The sequence below is a fragment of the Antedon bifida genome, chromosome 6 (assembly GCF_963402885.1).
Source record: "Antedon bifida chromosome 6, ecAntBifi1.1, whole genome shotgun sequence".
Taxonomy (NCBI): Eukaryota; Metazoa; Echinodermata; class Crinoidea; order Comatulida; family Antedonidae; genus Antedon; species Antedon bifida.
Genome location: NC_136231.1, coordinates 7661247 through 7683674, shown reverse-complemented (window position 1 = coordinate 7683674; position 22428 = coordinate 7661247). Strand labels below are relative to the sequence as shown.

General features: G+C 32.7%; 2 protein-coding genes and 1 long non-coding RNA gene across 5 annotated transcripts; all 3 read left to right on the top strand.

Annotated features, from left to right (window-relative positions):
* Window positions 1–128: 128 nt before the first annotated feature.
* LOC144845597 (uncharacterized) lies at window positions 129–2074 on the top strand. The gene is made up of 3 exons (XR_013612572.1): window positions 129–284; window positions 1086–1193; window positions 1772–2074. It is a non-coding gene; the product is annotated as an uncharacterized LOC144845597 (long non-coding RNA).
* Window positions 2075–3232: 1158 nt separating this feature from the next.
* Window positions 3233–7235, top strand: LOC144845594 (uncharacterized). Its single transcript, XM_078703029.1, has 4 exons — window positions 3233–3391; window positions 4010–4019; window positions 4255–4386; window positions 6497–7235. Exons 1-4 carry the CDS (start codon window positions 3335–3337, stop codon window positions 6631–6633), a joined length of 336 nt encoding a protein of 111 aa, XP_078559155.1. The 5' UTR covers window positions 3233–3334; the 3' UTR covers window positions 6634–7235.
* Window positions 7236–7479: 244 nt separating this feature from the next.
* LOC144845580 (uncharacterized) lies at window positions 7480–21602 on the top strand. 3 transcript variants are annotated; one of them, XM_078703010.1, is made up of 11 exons: window positions 7480–7570; window positions 8257–8447; window positions 9982–10241; window positions 11106–11261; window positions 12296–12414; window positions 13785–13893; window positions 14433–14665; window positions 15872–16025; window positions 17144–17198; window positions 18613–18757; window positions 20449–21602. In XM_078703010.1, exons 2-11 carry the CDS (start codon window positions 8258–8260, stop codon window positions 20513–20515), a joined length of 1488 nt encoding a protein of 495 aa, XP_078559136.1. In that variant the 5' UTR covers window positions 7480–7570; window position 8257; the 3' UTR covers window positions 20516–21602. The 3 variants fall into 3 exon arrangements, with proteins under 3 accessions (XP_078559136.1, XP_078559135.1, XP_078559137.1); XM_078703009.1 differs by having other exon boundaries at window positions 7480–7585; XM_078703011.1 differs by having other exon boundaries at window positions 7508–7555.
* The last annotated feature ends 826 nt before the right edge of the window (window positions 21603–22428 follow it).

Sequence of the window (22428 nt, the reverse complement as noted above, 5' to 3'; positions counted from 1 at the left end):
ACGGCAAGTGACAAAATAACACTAAATAAGATATATACATACTTATCAGATAATAGTGAAAACAAGAACCTTTCAAAAGGTAATTTCTATCACCTTTTGTCTTATAAAAGGATAATAACTTCGAAAGAACATATATACTTATAATTGTGACAGCCGTACATAGAATAACTACGAAAATTTAGCTCAAGACATCACTACAAACATGGAAAAGGTTCTGATCTGTCTTTTTGTCAGTGTACTTATTTTTGGAGTTATTCTGCCAGTAAGTAAAACTTTATTTTCTCGTTCATTCTTTTATTCCAGATATAATATTCATCTGTAAGAAAGATAAGAAGAAATGCACACTATAATGCTCTGTCTGAAGTGATACAATCAACAAGGGTCCTCGGACCCGATCGTTCTGATTTCAACCCCATCTAAAAAAAAAGGCGACCGTGTAAATAATCGAACAACTATAATCGAAAACCAGCCCCCGATATACTCTGCGAGAGTATTGTATAAGCTACGGTATACTGTAAATGAAAATGTTGGATAACTTGTTGTATTGATCTTTTCTTTGTAAAGGCCGGGCGTCCTAGAATCGGTTTAGGGGCTGCGGACCCGTAAATAATTGATTATCTTCGACGTATTTATTTTATTATTGAAGTGATCAAATCAACATCAACACTTCATTAATATAAAAATGTGTTAAATCATTAAATAGTTTATGTTTTTTTTTCTTTTATAGGTAGAGAAAGCGTCAGCAAACGGTAAGTATTTATAAATTACAGTCAACCATCACGTTTTGCATGAACGCCATTTTATTTTTAGTCTAGACATCCCCTCCTGTTTCTTCTTCAAGCGGTAGAATAGGCCTACTAAAAATCCTCCGATTTTCTGTGGAATTTTGCTAGAGCTGTCATTAGGTACATTGCAACTGACTATTGAAAGTCATTGAAACACACCTAGGTATATATCAAATACCTTTAATACACGTTATGTAACTGGGTACATCTTTTGAACTTGTCTACCATTTGTACTAGAACACATGCTAATTTAAAAGTATACATACATTTGCAATAATTGTAATCGATCTTTAACAACAGCCGAATGCCAAGATTATCGTGATGACTGTCAAGTGTTCAAGGGTTGCAATGATCCTAAGCAGGCGATGGCTGCAACGGGATGCATGAAGACATGTGGGGCATGTACATGTAAGTTAACAAGACTCAGAGAAAGCTCTGTTCAGACGATAAAAATGGTATTCCCTGTGCTGTATTTCTACATATTATCTGTTTTCTAAGTATCATAGAAATATTTGGTAATACAGCATCTTATTTATATCACATGTGGTGTCTGTATCATAAAAGGTTAGGTTAAGAGTTAGGCTAATACTATAAGATACATGTAAGCACATGTTGTATTATACCAAATGTTCCTATGATACTTTGGAAATAGATACAGTACCGAGAATCGGCTGAAATGAAGGCCGTATTCCCCAATTACACTATAAATATTAAGTAGGCCTATTTCACTTCATTCAATAAAAATGTAAGATTTTTCCCTTAAATTGTATTCAAATAGATAGATGTTTAAGTAGTATTAGTGTGAATGGTGAATACGGCCACTGACTCGATTTGATTGAATCATATGAAGAATTAAAGTATTGCTTTTGGTTAATATTAAGTCAAAACTCCGCTGGAACCCAGGCTAAATTTGACGATGTGTTGCCGTATGCATTCGATATTTCCTTGTACAAGATAAACTTATCTTTTATTAATTTTCTCTTCAGAAATCCGGAATGGAAGCGGAAGTTCCAGAAATATGAAGGCCATAACACTTTCCGATTAGGCCTACAGTTAAACAACTAAATTGACAATTTTAATTAGTCGAACATATTTACTTATTATAATTATGTGAGGTAATTTCCCGATTGATCGTAAATTCAAAACGGTACTAGATGATCAATCATATATTGGTGTAACCTGTTGCCACTTAAATAACATATTTCTTTTTTCCTTTTGTTTAAAATATATCATATTTGTGTCGTAGACATTAAACGTATAGTTTTAATTCTTAATATATTTGTCATCCAGTAAAATAAGAAGCTAAATAAAATTCTATCAATAATAATTGCCTTGTTGTTTTTTATTTATAGTTGGGTTACTTGAACTTAATTCTCATTTGTGTAGTATTGGTTAGCTATTAAAATGCATTATTATAAGAGCGCCTTCTCGTCGAAGTAGGCCTAATAACACACAGATATTATACAAGTAAACTTTTACAATTAAAGTAAGTTGACATTGTCGTCTATATTTCTTAGTTGACTGATTTTATTCGGCGATATAATAAATGGCATGGTCATAAAATTACTTTTTTTAAGATAGAATGTGAACTGTGGGTTTTTGACAGGAGAGTAAAAAATATCGAAAATATGTGGAATAATAATGTAAATAATGGATAAAAAATAAGGTAATCGTATTTTAAAGTGCTTTGATTGGTGATTGGTCATTGCTTCACTATTTCATTGGTTTGGATTAATTGTGCGTTTGCAATATCCAGTCAAGTGGTTTGGCCTGGGAATGCTTTATTATGTTATCCAGTCCCGGTGTATGATTTAATTTATTAGGAAAACCATCATAAAAAAATACACACAAAGCGATAACATAATTTACTGATATTACAAATAAATACATTTATAAAAGATTTTCCAGGATAGCCTAAAAACGCTTATTAGCTTTTATCCATTGGGATCCTTTTATAATCTAAAATAAAAAATATAAACGTTACAAACTAAGTATTGCATTAAACATATAAATAACAACAACAATAATATTTATAGCATGGTTTAAACATAGATCTCAAGAGTACACCAGCAGTGAAGTCATCTGATATTAAGTGTCCGTTAATGACGGCCATGTGTCTTCAGAAGAAGACGGCCACAAGAACAGTAACAGTAAATGGTATGTCTGCATAATTAAGCGGTATCTCTTTATAAGCCTAACATGACTATTACAAGAGGTGTTTATTCCGCTCCAAATACAGTCCTACTTATAACTCTATCATTACTGTTCCCCTTCATTTTCCAAGCTTTTAAAGATCGTAAATCCAACAACTTGCAATTCCAAAATCGTTCTTAAAATGTATGGGTGTCAAAATGTTGAAACAACAACATGAGACGTTGGTTGATTAGTCATCTATCATCATTATGTTTGTAAATAACACAGTCATATAAAAATGTGAAAATATAGATTCGATTTTACAATTCATTGAACTTCCTTCGTGTACAAATACCTCGTTGTATAGTTAGGCCTCCATTATATTTTACAACTTGGACAAAGTATCTGTGAACAAAATGAGTATACGATTCAGTGCTGTGTTTCTTACAGTAGCAGTCTGTGTCAGTTTAAAGGTAATTTATTTTAAAATATTATTTATTGTTATTAAAATAACAATTTAGGCCCCTATAGTGTTAAATTGATAATTCTGCATCAGATGAGATCTGTACGGATCCTAACCCCTTCCAATTGTCTCGAAAACTAGAGTTTACACATCATACAACACGTTTGTGTACACCAGTTTGCAGCCGACGTGAGGGGTGACAAGGAGAAGCTCAGTATAAGAACTGCAGGTTATACATGGAAGCTAGTACCATTATGGTACTATGATAGTACTATTATGTATCCACCCGATACAACGGTATATCATGTCTAACGACTGTAGACATTGTGTAGTATTGCGGATTCTGACAGCAAGCTTCGTCCCAATGGTCTTACTATCAGAGTTAGATAATCGAACGTTTATATAACAGTTCATGACCTATTTAAATTATAAAAATCCTCAAACACAACATGTGTAGGTCTAAATGTGTTTATTTCTTTAATGTACGAATTATTTTTAGATCTTCTTATGTTTTTATAAATGCCACATGACTAATTAATGAACCTTTCGATGTTTTTGCTAAATTGCTAAAATAGTATAACATGTAACTTAAAATAAATAATTTATTTTTTCTTTATGCCATCAACAGTATTCAGCAGGTATGTTCGATTATTTTTGAATCCATATGGCTTTTTGTTTCATTTTACTTTCACATCAGAATTGCTTGGGTGATCGCTTTTTCCAATTTGTAGCCTAGTATTTCTTCAGTTTAGATGGATAATTTATTAAATAAATAAATTAAATTAAATAGATAAATTTATTTCTTGTTTCCATTTCATAGGTTTAAACAAAATATGAGATTGTCTTGATATAATTTATTTTAAACTGTATTAGGTAATTCGGAGTTTGAAGTTTGCGAGGATAGTGATATAGATTGCCCACACTACGCCGAGTACTGTGATATGTCGGTAGCTGAATCTTTCGTTAACAACAATTGTCCAAAAACTTGCGGCTTTTGCATTGACAGTAAGAAACCAATTTATCATTTTAAAGCGTAGTTGATCAAAATTACAGAACAGTAAGGACATTCTTTGTTTTCTAAAATTTGTATAATAATTAAGCGGTATCTCTTAACCACCCACCTAAAGCTCTGTCTACACTGTCAAACTAGTTTGACAACAAAAGTGTGATGTGCTCAAATACAGTAGTGATATGACACAAAGTTCGATAGTGTAGACAGAGGTTTAGAAACCTCTCTTAAACAAACCATTATGGCGATATTAGGTTAACAGTGAATATTTTAGTGTTTTTTTCTTAAAGATGTATTGTCCCCCAAAAAGATGAAAAATGAAGATTAATAAAATAAGACTTTAAATTTTGCTTTAAATTAAATTTCTTTCAGGGAAATTCAGGAAAAGATCCAGTTTTTAGTCAAAGTGAATAACTATATGTGACATTAAATCGCATATTCAGCAACAAAAAATGGAAAAAAATATTGTTTAGATGGGGGACAATATATCTTTATAATAAATTAAACCCTTTTAGCATAACATTTTCCAATACACCATTATTATATTCAGGTATATTTATTCATAAAAAAGGAAAGCCAAAAGGCTGAAAAGTAGTATTTTACAATATTTGATAAAAAGAATATATACAAGTGTATAAATAGTAGGCCTAAAACTATTTTTTTTTTATTAAAACATTAAAAATTAGTCCACCGGTAAATTAAATAGTGCCAGCCTATTCAATATTCATTGAAACATCATCACTATTGAGTCAGGCTAAGAAAGGGACTGGTGAAGATTTAAATCTCTCAAACGGGATTTCCAGTCTAGGCTAAAGGCCCATTTACACTAGGACGATAACGATCGACGATAAATAAATAAGCATGCATTTTTATTACATAAAACAAAATAAATTAGAAAAGTTTTCGTTCTTGAAGTATAGAACAATCATTTATGCTGTCTTTGATAAAAATAATATGTTTTTAAATTCCAATCGAATGACGTCATGATAAATAAAAACAATAAAATCGTTGTATTGTCACGATATTATTGCTCTTACTAATCATGACGTCATTTTGATTGGACGTGTGAAAATATCATTTTTATCAAAGATAGCAGAAATGATTATTCTATAGTTCTAGAATGAAAAGTTTTTAAATTTCTTTTATTTTATGTATATAATAGAAATGCATATTTGTCTATTTATCGTCCTAGTGTAAATGGGCCTTTACACGCAGACCTCAGAGGGTTCTGCTAATGTCACGAATGAATGCTTCTAAATGTATCGGACTTTATTAATCCTTTACCAAATTTCAGTAAGAGTTGGACTCTTCTGTTAAAAAAAAAATAGGTTATCTCTCTCCGACGTTAGTCTCACACCCCCTTTCATCATCTTACGTAATGTACGTCGGTAATGTTCATTATCATTGTAGGAATATATTCAGTCATCCTTATTTAGTTTTTATACAAAAAATGCAAGCGACATTATTGTTTTTAACAGTGGTTAACTTTTCATATGTTTTTGTTGCGTCGACTATCCTCCATTCCTCTCACATTGAGCAACCTTCGTTTTTCGGGTGTTTAGAAAACTCAGATCTCAGATATATATCTGAGTTTTCTAGATCTAGAAAACTCAGATATCTGACTTTTCTAGATCTAGAAAACTAAAGCCTGGTTTCCATAAAATCGCTACACCGTGTCGCCGACTGCTGTCGCCGACAGAGCGTAGCGATTCTATGGAAACGCTAGAATTTATCGGGGATCTAGTACGCGAGCGCTAAATATTCTTTGGTACACTCGTATACGATTCATCGCCGACAAAATCGGCTAAGTTGAACATGTTGAACTTTGCCGATTTGTCTGCGATGAATCGGGGAGACCTCCCCGATGCGCGTCGGCGACATCTGCGCGTGTAGCGATTTCAATGGAAACGGTGTAGCGATTTTATGGAAACCAGGCTTAAGATATCAATATCTGAGTTTTCTAGTTCCAGAATGGAACTAGAAAACCCAGATCATCAAATGATTGGTTGGTAGGTCATTTGAATAATTCCATTATTAATCAAAGGGTAGGTCATTTTGAAATACTAGAGTATTATTAAAACTGATTACTGTGTACGTTTTTTACAGCTCAAACGGAATCGAACGATGTGTGCATAGATGAAGACCCCGATTGCCCAACCAAACCATACATTTGCAAGCTAAAGGAGTACAGAGCATACGTAGAACAAAGATGCAGAAAAACTTGTGAACTGTGCGACTACTAATAATTAGTATGCAAATTGTATGCAAATTAGTAATGGAATTTGCAAATACCAGGCAATTATGCCAATACAATATGTGTCTAATGTTGAATTATATATTATTCGTTTTTTTCTCATTTTCACAGATTTCCTCATCTTTACTGTTTTTACAATTAATTTGATAACAAAAATAATTTATTAATTTAGATCGCCGGTTTAAAATTGTATCTATGCCTGTAAATTATTCATAGGCAAATGTAATATACAATATAGCCTAATAATGAGAAAATAAAATCACAAAGTTAGTTGCCTCATTAACCAGAGTAAACATATTTATTTGACATTAGTGAAAGAGTACGTTATTTTGTAACGATCGTTTGTCCATGCATAGCCACACATAATGTAGACGTTATACAGATCCACCACCATGTATACGAATGTAGGCTACGTTTTCACGAATGCGTTCATAACATTCATTTAAATTGTAACTCACTTTTCTATTTAAAAAGATTTAGTATTTAGCCTACTATAGGGTAGTAAAATGAAAGAAAATAAAACTCAACGTCAAAATGAGATTAAATTGGTTTTTTTTTATATCGACACAATAAATGTTACATAATAAGCAATGAGTGACATTTCAATCATTTCACTCTTTCCTGATAATATTATAATAGTTGCAATGAAACAGCATACACAAAGGTCTTGCATCCATCATACGATTTTCATTATTTTATATTTATTACTATTATTATTAATATTTCTTTGATTGCTATACTTTAGTCCCATGTTATTTAAAAAATCCCAGCAGCAAAGAATGTAGGTTTCACTTCCGACATGTAGATGGCGCTACTTTATTTTTTTTTTGATAGTGCGAGAAGTGTGCATGAAATCAAAAAAGGATTTTTCTTGACATTCTTTTTTCGAAGAAAGGAAACTCCAATTTCAAGTATTTCATATTAGAGTGAATATATTTCAAGTATAAAATTGACTGCACATTATATGATAATTTATTTATTCAATTATTAGTCTGGCTTAATGCTTTTGGTAGCCTTAGGCTAGGCCTAGGTCTAGCTAGGCCCTCTAACTATATAAGTAGGCCTAGGCTAGTAGGAGGCTATCCTAGCTAGGCCTAGCCCTAGCTAGGGAGAGGCCTATGCCTAGCCCCCTAGCTGGGTAGGCCTAGGCTAGGTCTACTATGCCTAGCGTTGTTGTTGTTGATACGAACTGGAGTAGGTCCTGTTTGTAGCTAGGTTACGCTAGGAAACTTCAAGGCCAGCTAAAGCATTATTGTAATATTAGTTTTTTAGTGTTGTGCTCTCCGACTCTTTATTTATTAGTACATGTATATTGAAGTTGAGAAATTATTTTATTTAAGTAAATTATGGGGAGGCCTGATTATGGAGAAGTTTACCCCCTCCCCCTGTGATAAACCTAGGCCCTAACCCCTCCAAATTACCCCTACACACAAGAAAACTGAATTAAATTCTGCAGAGAGGCCGGGCAATTTGAAGTCGTGCAAGAATTTCCTTTTAAAAATTTCCGAATTGAACAAAGATTTGTTTTGCAATTTCATGTTGCAAATAACACTGACACTTCAGGCCTTATCTTTTAGGCCACTAATACCCAATTTTTAAACATATGATTCAGAATGGCAGATGCTGGTAGTTATGAGATCTCAACCTGGAATCCGAAGGGTTCAGCAGTACAGGAGACAGTAGAAGAGAAACCAGTAGAAACAAAGCCAGCAGAAACAAAGCCAGCAGAAACAAAGCCAGCAGAATGGCCGACGTTACGTAGGCCATACAAACCAGGAGAACAACCAATGAAAACTCCACCAGGTAGTATGACTATTTACATTTGAACTTTCCAACAAGGAAACAATAAGCCAATACCCCAACACAGTTCAAGTGAGAACCTCTTGATAAAAAAATTAATCTACTGTATATATAAAAAAACTGATTTCGATCCAAGTCGGCCCTAAACCGTCTCGGCCAAAGTCAAGTCGGCCCCAAATCAACTCGGCCCCAAGTCAACTCGGCCTCAAGTCAACTCGGCATCAAGTCAACTCGGCCTCACGTCAACTCGGCCAAAAAATAATCGGTCAACTCGGCCCCGTTAAAGTATGGAACGGAAAAAGTGCAAAGAAAGGGGATTGATATTTCTTCACATTTTTTTACCTATGAATAATTCTGACTTTTAATGAATATTAATATTTAGACAATAATACATTTAACAAAAAAAATAAGAATGATTTCACCAACTTTCCTTTATTTACGTTTAATAAAATTTCAAATTGCACAAATTGTTCAAATTGCGCCTAACAAACAATTGATAAGCATTCATGCTATTATTAATGATTACAATGAACATTTGGATAATAAATAGGCCCAATAATGATGATGCACGTACGTCGGCGCGTATGTTCGTTCGTGCGTCAAAATTCAATAAACATGTCCGATATGCGAGGACATTTATTAGGTGTAATAGGATTGTTTGGTTGAATCATTGAGGTATAAAATAATGGTAACTCCATGGTTGAATCACGCGTAGAAATTTTCAGTGTATGCATTTGATTAGGCGACAACATCTGAAACCAATTCGTAGCTGCGCCTCCCTAGCTCTGCGCCTTTGGCAGCTATTTCGATATCTAATACTGCTACGTATTTTCGCTGACTGGGGGATTCCCCTTTTTTAAAAACGCAAATCATGAACAAAAACGATATGTACGATTATTTTTTCTATGGCAATGAGATCATTTTTTTATATGAGTATTTTTCTTATTTCTTCATTTTTTTTAAAGCGTGGATAGTAATAATCATAATAATATTAAGCACTTTTTGCGTTCCATACTTTATTGTGGCCGAGTTGACCGATTAGTTTTTGGCCGAGTTGACGTGAGGCCGAGTTGACTTGAGGCCGAGTTGCCTTGGGGCCGACTTGACGTGGGGCCGACTTGACTTTGGCCGAGACGGTTTGGGGCCGACTTGACATGCACCCAAAAAAACTATATAAAAAAATAATAAAATAAAATTTGTACAAGGAGAAAACATTAAAAGGTCACCTAAAGTTTATAAAATGTGCAACTAGATACAACTATAATTTTGTATTAATTAATTATTAACAATGACATTATCTGAAAGAGCTATGCTTTGAAGATATCAATAAACATGCTACCCAAAAGTCCACAGTAAACACCCTTTTTTGGGACACCCCTTGGAAAGCACATAAGGGGCAGTGTTGCGTAAACAGGGGACACCTCTATTAAGGGGTCACTTCGTTGAGTCTGTGTATTGTTCTTTCCACAAAACAGTACAGTTACCTATGCAATAAAAAAAGAATATACATTTTGATTAATTTTTTATTTTTGTTTAGCTGCAAGTTGGCAGAACATGTCACAAGGATTCCATAACCATTCCTCCCTCAATCCAAACGCTAAAGCTTTTACTCCTGGTGGTGCTGTACCAAAAGCACCAGCTGTTTACAACCAACGGGTACTACCAGTGGTTTTAGATCCAACATTGGTAAATGACCCAACATTGGTACGCGTACCATCAATGGAAGCATTACAGCCTACGGTTCTATCTGTTCCTTCAGAAGATAATCATGTTTTGACTGGTGCGACCTCTGCAAATGTAATTACTTTAATTCTATTGTTTTTATTTATGCAAGGCAATATACATTTCTAGTTAATTGCTGTGTTTACTTCTAAACAATTGTCATATTATTTTACCTGTATTCATTTTTTAGGAATATTGACAATGTGGAATTTATTCACTGCCATGATAAAAACAAAGTCTTATACTGTAACAAACAAGTCTTTGAGATTGCATTTGTTGGCATCCAACAACACTTATTAGGGACTTTACGAAACATGACGGTTAGGGGAGACGACGAATATCCTGTGTTCGCTAGAGTGTAAAATCACATACAGTCAACATAGCCGTTTTATTAGTTACGCACCTTTGTGCGAAGACAACGACTGGCAGTACAGTATATCTCTCTGGTCCATCCCTTGTCTCATGGCGCTGGGCCCTTCTGAATTGCTTGGCTCTGGTGATACAGCATAGGCCTTCCTAGCTAGGGCCTCGCATTCAAATGATGCTTTAACACAGCCATTTTAACCCAATAAAAATGTCATTAAACGATTAAATTAAAAGTTCAAATATTCCACATTTAAGTGTAATTTGAACTGTATGTTTAAGGTTATATACATTATTTCTAGTTGTTCTACATGAATCATGGATCCAGTGTACCCAATTCACAGAAAGCAGGGATTGCACATCTACACTAGTACCTAATTCTCGCAGCTCGTGTCATGAATTTTTGATAGAGTGCCTGCTAAATACAGAGCTGGAGCTTATGCAACAGTGTAACATTTGGTTCAGTTTAGAATAGACAGTAATACAGTAATTACCAGTATGTTTGTGATAGTAGGGTACAGTGTACAATTTTAAGTAATTTAATCATCTTTATATAATGTATATATTTGATTTTAGGTCGATATCATGAGCAATGTCAAGGATGTATTAAATGTAATGTCTATAAATCCAGGATGTTTTGATGATTACATTGAACAGTTGGTAATTGCTCTCAACACAAACCCAGTCGACTTGAATCAACTAGACAACCTTGTAGAGTTTATCTATGAACAGGTATTATTGGGAATTTAATCTTTTTGACAAACCCATTGTGTTTAAAACTCTGCCTACACTATCAAACTAGTTTGACAAAAAATGTGTGATGTGCCCAAATATGGTAGTTATAAGTTCAAATATGGTAGTGATATGCAGGCCTTGTTATTTGAAATTTATAGGTGTGCTACAAATTGCACTCCTCAATGCATTCAGGGGTGCTGAAGGTGCTGTTTGTATTTTGGTGTGTAGAAATTTACCAAATTTAGGCGTGGTTGTAAATCGCACTCCTTAAAGGCAGTTTAGGAGTGTGTTAGGTGAGTGATCGCACTCGTTCGCCTTAAAAGACAAGGCCTGGATATGACTTCATCATGTCCATATGGGCACATCACATTTTTTTGTCACATAAAATTTGATAGTGAAGACAGACTTTACTGACTGACCAATTCAACATAGAGGTATACCTCCATGGTTTCAATAATCAGTTCAGTGGTTTTGAGTGTATATAACCCTACTGTTTAGTGAATGCCACCCATCGGCGAGTGGTTCACTTTTAACTCTAAATTTCACTCGGATGATGCTACACATGAAATGAACATCAAGACTGTTAGGGCTGGCATTTAACAATCATTTTGCTTAAGTCAACATAGTGCTCAAGTGATAAACAAGGCTTTATTTATCAAACCAGTTCCATTACATACAATGGTTACAAATTATTTTTAGTTTGTCCATGCCCAAGATGGATATTTATCAATTTTTGAATGTTGTATTATATTCTTTTAATATTTGATGGAAGATTGTTCAAGTTTTATATTCAATTGTATCACCATTTATTAATGAAATGAAGTACAGTATAAAGCTCTGTCTATACTATCAAACTTTATAAAACAAACAAATTGTGATGTGCCCTTTGCCTTATAATGGACACGATGATGTCATATCACTACCATTTTTGGGCACATCATTGCCATATTTGGGTACATCACACTTTTTTTGTCAAACTATTTTGATAGTGTAGACAGAGCTTAACGTTAACTTTATTGTTTTCTTTCTAGGCTATTTTTGACACTAACTTCACATACACTGCAGCAAAAGTGTGTAACTGCTTGTCTAAGAAGCTACTAGTACAACCAGGGATGGAATCAGATGTGTTTAGAAATATTTTAATGGAAAAGTAAGGTTACAGACACCTAAAGCTTGGTTCACACTTACGTTGCGCTTACATCCTTGCATTATGTCCTAGTGGGAACCCAGCTTTAATAGTGGTTGGCCGTAGTGTTAAAACATATATTTTCCCTTGTTCATTTCACAGGAATGATTCCCCTGAATGGTCTTTATAGTGTTCAAATATATATTGCCCCTAATTTTTCGCGCCACGGCTTTTAAGAAGCTTTATCATCGCGGCAGCTATAGTTCTAAGGCCGACAGTTTTAAGAATTTGTAAACTCGACTATAATTTATAGGTCCCAGCTGCTGGACCCAAAAAACGTCTGGGAAAAGAGAGTCTATGAGGGCTCACGGTTGAACGATTTTGGATACTCGCCCTTTGATTGGTTGACGTGAATCAACAGACTGTGGAAGAATTTTCTCACTTGTACCACCGTGAAGTCACATTGTCTCTAGAGGGTATTCAGTTGCATGCCTACAGGTTGAGGTCACACACACAGCAAAAATTGAAAAATCAAAATTGACCATTTTTAAATGCCATTTTTTAATTAGTAGATGTATATTTTTTGGCAAATAATACATTGTTGGAAAGGTACACATGTCTTCTTTCAAATGCTGTTGAAAATTAGCAGAAATATCAATTATTCAATGAAATACAACCAGATTACTAACAGTAACACCCACCAAAATGGGCATGATGTGATTTATAATTAAATAGCTGTTAGATTTTTGTGATTAACCAACATATTTTTATTTTGTTACACGTTTACATGGTAACAAAAACATATTTTCCATAAATTATTAAAAATTGTGTATAGTATACAATTAACTAGTGAGAAAATGGGCATAATGTGATTCATAATTAAAGAACTATCTTTGAATTGTATGTATTTTTGCGATTAAAGGACATCTTTTTAATAATTAATCATTTAATATATCTGAAGAAAGAACAATGATTAATTTTAAAATGTCGAGCGGCGTTTTTTGTAAGAAATAATTCTTGTTTTAATGTTAAGTGTCCCCTTAATAATTTGCCTTGAATTGGAGTGTCAGGAAAGGAGGGTTTATACTGTATTTAAAATGCGATGACTGATCATTGGTTGTAGAATTTGGGTGCTACTGTACTTTCGCACCACAATCTCTCAAGCTTACCCAATTGAAAAGCATTCACCCACTACGCGACGGTGATGGTGAGTGACTGTGAAGCCTTATGCCTAGTTTTAGGTGCGAAACTGCAGTAGCAGTAGCAGTAATTATTGATATCTAAATCTAAACTGATTCCAGTTTCTTTCAGCTGTTCTTATACATTGTTTATTCTTCCATCATCTGATATCTAAATATAGATAAATAAATAATGTTGTATTTTTTCTTAAATAGATTGAAGAAAGAGTTTGACGAACGAGAAACTGCGTTTACTGATCCAATTTTGAAAGAAAGACTGTATCGGTTTACGATGTTCATAGCTGACTTGTTCTTAAACATGGATGTATGTTTGTAATATTTGTTTTATTATTATATATTATTATATTATGTTCTTGGCCATTTTACTGTTCTAAAACAATCAGGACATCATTTGCCTTGCCCAAATTATGAGTTTGTGAATGCCTTGAGATTGAACCTATTGTAGGAAGGGAGAACATTATAGAGCATAGTAGGAGCAAGGCAATCTAACAACAGAATGCTGAGCTCCGGAGATCAAAGGGTTTTTCTGTGGCTGCGACACGATCAGTCCTACACGGCGTGACAAACACTGCGCGCCGCAGAGAATACTGTTGGTATTTGTCACAGCCAGACATAAGATCAAAGGACTGTTGCGAGTTCCTATCTTGGCAAGGCAAGACACTGTTGTGAGATTGCCCGAATCAAGTTAGATTTAAGACATGATACGCATACAATATCATGTCATTTGTTTGACAGTTAGGTTAAGTCTGTTGCAGTCTACAGACACGATACTGCAATCAGTTTTTTGTCACTAGACATGATACTGTATAGCATCTATTGAATTTGAAATTTAATTTCTTTTAGTTAATGGTAAACAATAAACCAAGAAAAATTAAAATTTTAAGAAAAGCTTTAAATGGCTTGATGGAATCTTTTCTTAAATATCCCGATGATGAAAATGCAACAATGTTGATTAGGCTGTTGAAATTGACTGGAGCTCAGGCAGATGATTTCGACAGGGAGATGGGCAGCATGACTAGTCTTCAGGACCTTTTCTCTACAATCAGAAACATCATTCTAGATAATAAATTACAGAGGTATTAATGATTAACCAAAATTATTTATGCAAATTGTATGTTAAAGATGCATTGTCCCTTTGACTAATTCCAAAAAAATTTAAAAAAAAGATTTAAAAAGAAAGTGGGTCATTTTGAAGTATCATAATAGTTATTAACTTTCAAAAAAAAATCATTTAACTGAAATACATACATTTTTTTTTCAAAAAATAACTTTGACTTCCAGTCAAAGTTTTCTATCAAAACATATCTCATAATGCAACGCGCTTGTTTGACTACTCTGTATGCATAATCATAAAACTTCCTCGCGATCTGTGTGAAAACACCTTCTCAACCGCGACGAGTTGTAAACAATCCTAATTAGCATCATGCATAATGCATACTCGTGGTTTAATTTTCGACTTAAAGTGAATAACTTTAATATTACTTTGATATGGCCAATTTAAATTTAGAATATTTTGACCTTCATTTTTTGTGTTTCAAGGGACAATACATCTTTAATTAGATTCATTTTCTTTTTTCAATGCACAGCCAACAGAGAATTTGTACACACAGATTTTAACATCAAATAACTTACAATTTTTTATATAATTACAGGTATAAAATATATCAATATCATTAAAATTAAAAGTAATTATTGATATTTAGTTTATTCCATTTCAAATGAAGAGTAAATTTGTAACATTGTAAAAACTGAGAAGAAATGAAACAGGGACAGCCACAAGCAAGCAAAAAAGCTTTTACAAATAGTGGTTCCCTAAAAAATTTAGCTAAACGTAACATTCTAAAAGGTACATTAAATACGTTTTTGGACAACCAGGAATGTTCAATTAGTCAAACTTATATAGCACAGATATCTATAATAATAATGTTCAGAGGTGCTTCACAATAAAGAAAAAATAATAATTAAAGAAAAAATAATAATTAAAGAATAATAATAAAAGAAAATTAATACATTCATTTTTTTTTTTGCATTTTAATATCCACAATGTGTAGTAAAACTATAATAGTTACAAAAAAATATGCTGATTAATAATTTTATAAATTAATAATAAAAGGTAAATAATATAATTGTTACCAGATATAAAATCCTATCATTTCTTTAGTATAGTACTAACTAAATGTTACAGAACATGTTTTAATATTTAAAAACCAATGATTAAATATGTTCATCTGACTATGAAAAACATTCTTGATTTTTTATGTTGCATTTGTGTTATTTTCTAGGAAAACAAGGGAAACATTATTGAGTTTAATTGAACTTAGAGCAAGCAATTGGGGAAGAGACACAACGTCACCGGCAGCCCAGCAGATGTATTCCAGTGCTGCTGCTGCTGCTGCTGCTGCTTCAGGAGATAGTGCAGTTGGGGTTGCAGATCTAGTAAGTGATTATGTGCTTAGAACAATTGGCTTAAGGGGATATGTATCAAGCTTGTGTTGCTTGTGTAGTATGACCAGTCAGTTCACATAGTATTTTTTTCTAAATGGATATCATTATTGAGAACATGAGGTGGGCTCGTGGAACTATCCATGTTTTTTGGCCTTTATTGCAAAATTAATCATAATATAACATTGACCGAAGGCTAAAACCACAATATTTACATAATTAATAATGATAGAGCATTATAACAATATAAAACATCAAAATAAGAAACCATTAAGATATTAAAATTTGGATTAAATGCATACAGTATATCGTATTCAGTATTAAATTAATAATTATAATAAAAGATTAATTAACTAGGTTCGTTTAAAATTTTAGCAAGAGTGAGTATTGTAGATTTACATCTTCGTTTCTGCATTGCACCTGATTTCATATAAGAGACGATGAGACAGCAGGGCTTTAATAGACGTGTGGCAAGGAGGAAGCAAATACCTAAAATTATTAGAAACCAAGAGTTTCTTACCAAAAGTAGGAGTTGGTTCCTCTTTGTCGCAAGTAAAGGGAGCCCAGCAGCCTCACGTAACTCGACAGTATTTAAATTGTAACCAAAAATAATCCGCAAAATTCTATTCTGTACTCGTTTGATCGATTTTGTGGCTTGTTTAGTGTTGCCTGTTTTCGGATGAACACATAATTTACTTTTTTGATGGGCACCATTTAATTGTTTAGTGGTCTTATGGATAAATTTAACATTTTAAAATTCTGTTCGGGACCTGTTTTTACAGCAAACATATATATAGCTCGATAATAGCTACTTGCACTTGTTTTGAAGCAAATTTGGAGTAGAGTATGTGTATCTGACGTTTAGTTTTAGGGTGATGTATTTGCATTGTGATCCAACATGCATAATTTATATACTGTAGATATTCAAAATTGTACAATATTCTCATTGTAATGTTCTATAATATGTTGTTGTGGCCTCTGCTTAAAGTCTATATCTAGACTTATTGTGATCTCCACATTTATAAATATTTAAAGATTTATTAAGAAAATTATATATTATTTGTGGAAACCAATAAACAAAACTTGTATAACATGTTTTCTTTTTTTTCCAGAACGATTACACATTCTATGCACCGGATGGTAGAGTCATTTCTCAAGAAGAAGCTAGTAAGGACTTTTGGAATTTTTGAGTGTAGATTTGACAAAATGTGAAGAACAATTCTTAATCAAGTTAATTGCATTTAATAATTACTTAAGAAATAATACACCTCCATTTAAAGAGCACTTTTGGACCAGTGTTGTGTGGGGAAGTTTTTATTCCTTAATTAGGTTCACTGAGTCAACTTACAATCCGTTTCCAGTTTTGTTGAGTATATTATATAAAGAATTTAATGCTATTTTGTGTTATGTGAAAGTGTGTAAATGTAGCCTAAAGCTCATCCTACACTATCAAACTAGTTTGACAAAAAAAAGTGTGATGTGCCCAAATATGGTAGTGATATGCCCAGATATGGTAGTGATATGACATCATGTATATGGACACATCACATTTTTTTGTCACATAAAGTTTGATAGTGTAGACAGCTTTGTACAGTTGGTATATGCTCGATCAGTCAGGTCTTTGTAAATGGTAATGTTTCAGTAGAGGAGAATTTGATTTATAAAGCACTTTTTAAAGTTGTGCCAGGCCTTGTCTTTTGAGGCATGGGCACCTAATCTTACCTCGAGGTGTACCATCTACAGCACACCTGCAATTTTCAAAAGACATTGCCTGTGGTACGGTAGCATAGTAGGTAACATTCTTGCTTACCAATCCCATGGTGCTAGGGTCAAATCCTGGCAGTCCAGATGTGACTTAAGCCTGAGACAAGACTATGCTTAAGCCTAGTTTAGACTATCAAACTAGTTTGACAAAACAAGCGTGGTGTGCTCAAATATGGTAGTGATATGACATCACCGTGGCACATATGGGCACATTAAGTTTGATAGTGTAGACAGACTTTTAGAAAGCAATCTTTTTTTTTTCAATGTTTTTAAATTAGCATTTGACACTGTTTAATATATAAAATGTCTTCCATTGTGTTCACTGGTATAATTTCTTTATTTGCCTATCTATAAAATTGGAAAATATTGTTGGAAATAAATATGCAGTATATCAACTTGATTTCGAAAACTAGATTATAATGCATTATATGCTACTGAATTATTAATAGAAAAAATAAATCTTTAATAGACGAAGGTCTAGCGAAATATAAATTTGATTGAATAAGCTTAAACTCTATATATATTTTACAAAGGGTATACAATTGGGAAGTAGTGCTCTTCCACTGTACCACAATGAGGATGTCAAAAAGTCACTCCAATTGGATTTGAATCATACCATGAAAGCCCATATGGTCTAGTAATAGGATGTCTGGATATCAAACAGAAGATTCTTGGTTCGAATATGAGTTTTTTCTCATTCTCACAAATGTCCTTCTATTCACCATTTTTAAATTAATTATTTTTTAGTAGATTACTGGAAGGATTGGAGTTTCTTTTTGCCTGTAAATTTATATATCATTTTTTATTTATATTATAGGTATTATTTATGTAAATGAAAGTGATTTAAATAATATGGATGAGTTCCTAAGTAACAAATGGAGTCTGGGAAACAATGAAAAATCACAAAGATACAATGATGATGACTATTATACAAGTGAAAGTAGTTCTACCTATGACCAAGGGTAAGACATTAATTTTATGCTAATTTATGCATGATTAACTCTAAAAAAAAAATTTATTAGCTCTGATTTAAGACTGTTTTTTGGGACGGGTATTAAATTAGATAATAATATTTAACAACTAGAAAGCCACTCCGAGAGTGCATACCTCCGCCTACTGTAAAATTCTCCTACATAAGATTTCTCTGGTTAAAAAAAAGATATTTATATATGCGTTTGTCTTAATGCTGTTTGTGATTTGGGCTAATTTCACTACAAGCATGTGTATGCGAGTTTGGTGTAATGGTTATGTAACAAGCCTTTCAATTAAAAATAGCTTCAGTTGACTAACAATAGAACAGCAACGCGAAAATCAAACGAGTGAATTTGAAAAGAAATAGGTTTTTTAAACCATCAAAAAACGTGCACATTAAATCAAATTATGTTTTAAAATTACAAATCACAAATTATAACTCTTGCCTCTTGTACAAAAATGAAGTTTTTTGGACAAGTAGTTCTCGAGAAAATGCAATTTCAGTTTACTTGTTACTTTAAGACTGCTCGCCGGCTTTTGAAAAATTCTGTCCTATCTTTTAACAGCAGGTCTGAAAAGTATACTAAAGCGTGGTCCAGAATTGGGACCATGGTCCCAAATGGTCCTAAAATTGAATGGAATGGTCCTTAACCACATATCTATCTGTATATTCATTTTGGTAAAGATTTTGTAATTACTTTTTGAGTAATCCTGCTAACTAACAAACAAACACACGCTACCAATTACATATACCTCCTTGGCGGAGGTAAATTACAGTGATACAGAAATAATAATAATGATGACTTTGATGATAAGAATGATAATATTACAGTATGTTAAAAGGCCTAACAAAAATTGTTTTGTTTCCCAAGCCCAACATTTGATCAAAACTATGGTTGTCTTTTTCATTCACTCATTCATTCATCAGTGGAAAATTAATTCCATTTATTGCCATTTGCATATAAACTATACATAAAAATTATCTCTTTTTATTTTTAATTGATTTTAGTAAAAACATTTACGAGTGAATTTTCTATAGCACTTGATTTGATTTGAATTTATTTGGAAAATCATCATAAAAAATACATACAAAGTTAATAACATAAATTACGGACATTACAAATAATACATTTATAAAAGATTTTCCAGGATAGCCCAAAAAGCTTATCAGCTTATTTCCATAATTGTTTCATTAATTATACAAAATTGTTTAATCGATGTTTTTGCTTGGGCGTCATAATTTTGGTGGATTTATAAAGCACAAATAAACAAGTGCTGTGGTAAAAGGTAGGGTTCAAGTCTCTAAGGTCATATTTTTCTTTGGTTCAGTTGCACTTCAAAAGTCAAATATTGAACAATTTGTGTATTCAATTTCTGTAGTGGCTATATTATGATTTGAAGGTTTTAGTGTCTGTAAAGGTCTTCCGATTACTTGGCCATAGGCATTTTACTGTATTTTAATTATTTAGTCAATGATGCAGTATAACCTTGTACTTTTATCCGAATTTAATAAAGCAAAGCAAAACCATCTCACCTCTCACGATAAATAAATTAATTAATTAATAAAATGATTCAAAAGTTTGTTCTTGTATTTACATGATAATATCTCATTAAATTTGTTATATTAAATAAACTTGATTTTCTAACATGCTGTTTTATCGGGTTTTTCTCTTTTTTACAGTCTTAACGATGAGGAATACGCAGCCTATGAGGAATTTACCAGGTGTATGCCTGGTGGTCGTACCTAGCACTGCAAGCTAGTGAAAGTGCTTATAAAACTTTAAGACAAGAACTTTTTAAACTGATATCTTTAACAATAGGAGCTACATTTTACGTACGGTATGGGTCCAAATGTGAAATAAAGGAACCGTAAAATTCATGTTCACCTTAAATTGATGCTATATCTAAGGTAGCACTACCGGTTGATTACCTTACAAAAACACAAAACAACGTGCCGATATGTATTAAATTACAAAAATAATGATGTCACCTGTTAATCATCCAAACAACATAAAACGTAGGTCATACTGTATGCGAGTACTTCAACATGTCCACAATACACTATCTATATTTTTGTATGTATTGTTTGAATTGATAACATGTCATATCGTACTGCAGTTTAGTTGGTTCCCACTTTGATACAAGTTGACCAATCGCAAGCAACAGTTTGGATTGTTCATCGCGTTGTGATTGGTCAAATTACTTATGGTAGACATTGTTGTATTCAAGTGTGGATCATCCTTAATGTTTCACGCTTACTGCAACTACTAAAAGTATTATTTTAAACAAGAATAAAAATGTTTTGCTTTTTTTTTATGGAATCCACAATATGCACAATCAATGACTTTTAGTAACTATATTATATATATTAAGTCAGAGTAGGGCAAAACATTCTGACCAATTAGTAAATATATTCTTTTTAATAGAATCAGTTTGTTTTAATGATTGGGATCTCAAATCAAGGCTTTTTTTAATTATAGAGTTTAAATACAAATAAGCAAATGTGTATAAAAAACATGTTTTTAAAAGCTTAACTGCAGTAATAATTGACATATATATTTATTGTAGACTTCACTTCCAGTTATCTTGATTGTAAATAGTAAGACTAGTGTAATTTTATCATTAACAATCAAACATCAATTGGAGTGTTTGCAATATTTTTAAAAAAACATTTTAAGTGATTGATCTGATGTAAGATAAAGAGATAGCGGTTTTTGTAAATGGTTTTTATGTATAAAATAATTGTTTTGTAAGGTCTGCTATAAGCAAACTTTCCACCTATTTTGAATTTGTTTAAAACTTGTAGTGAACGAAATAAAAATGTTGAAAATACTATTTTAAATCTTTTAATATTATTGATGTGTTTGATGAAGAAATTAATAATTAAAACTATTGACTGGGCTTCACAAAGAAAGAAATAGAAAAGTTTTACCGAAAAGAAGGAAGAACAAGATCGAGAACCACTGACTGGGCGCCACAAATTGAGAAAGTAATGACATGAGAATATAAAACCACTGACTGGGCGCCACAAATGGCAAACAGAAATGGAAATGGTTGACCGAAAACAAGGGGAAACATGATTAAGAAAATAATGACGGGAAAATATAATCACAGGTTATAAGAAAAGATTATAGGAAAGTTTTAATGGAAAAACATGACCGAGGACCACTCACTGGGTGCCACAAATGGCAGAAAAATGAAGGTTTGGCTGATTAAGGAAAACACATTCTACAACTGGCGCACAGAAAATGGAAACGTATACAAGACGGAATGAAAAACATAATGGAGAAGAATAATCTTCAACTCTAAATATAATATAAAGTGAATAACTTAATCTATGGAAAAGGTTAGTTCAGTGATTATTTTTCTCTTATTCTTTGAAGAAAAAAAATGAAAATGACAGATCAGGGTCATATCACTAGGTCATCATTATAATTAGATTAATTAGACTACTGTGTTAGATAGATTGCTCTACTTGCGATGTCTCGTATTACAGTCGCATCTTTGTAATAATAAATGTTAATACATATGTCAAAACCTAATACCGATTATAAAGCAATATTATACATCAGCAGTATTAAACATTCTGTATTCATAACCATAATACATAACACGTTTCGATTACATGTCGCAGTCTAACTCAACTCCCCATTGTATCACT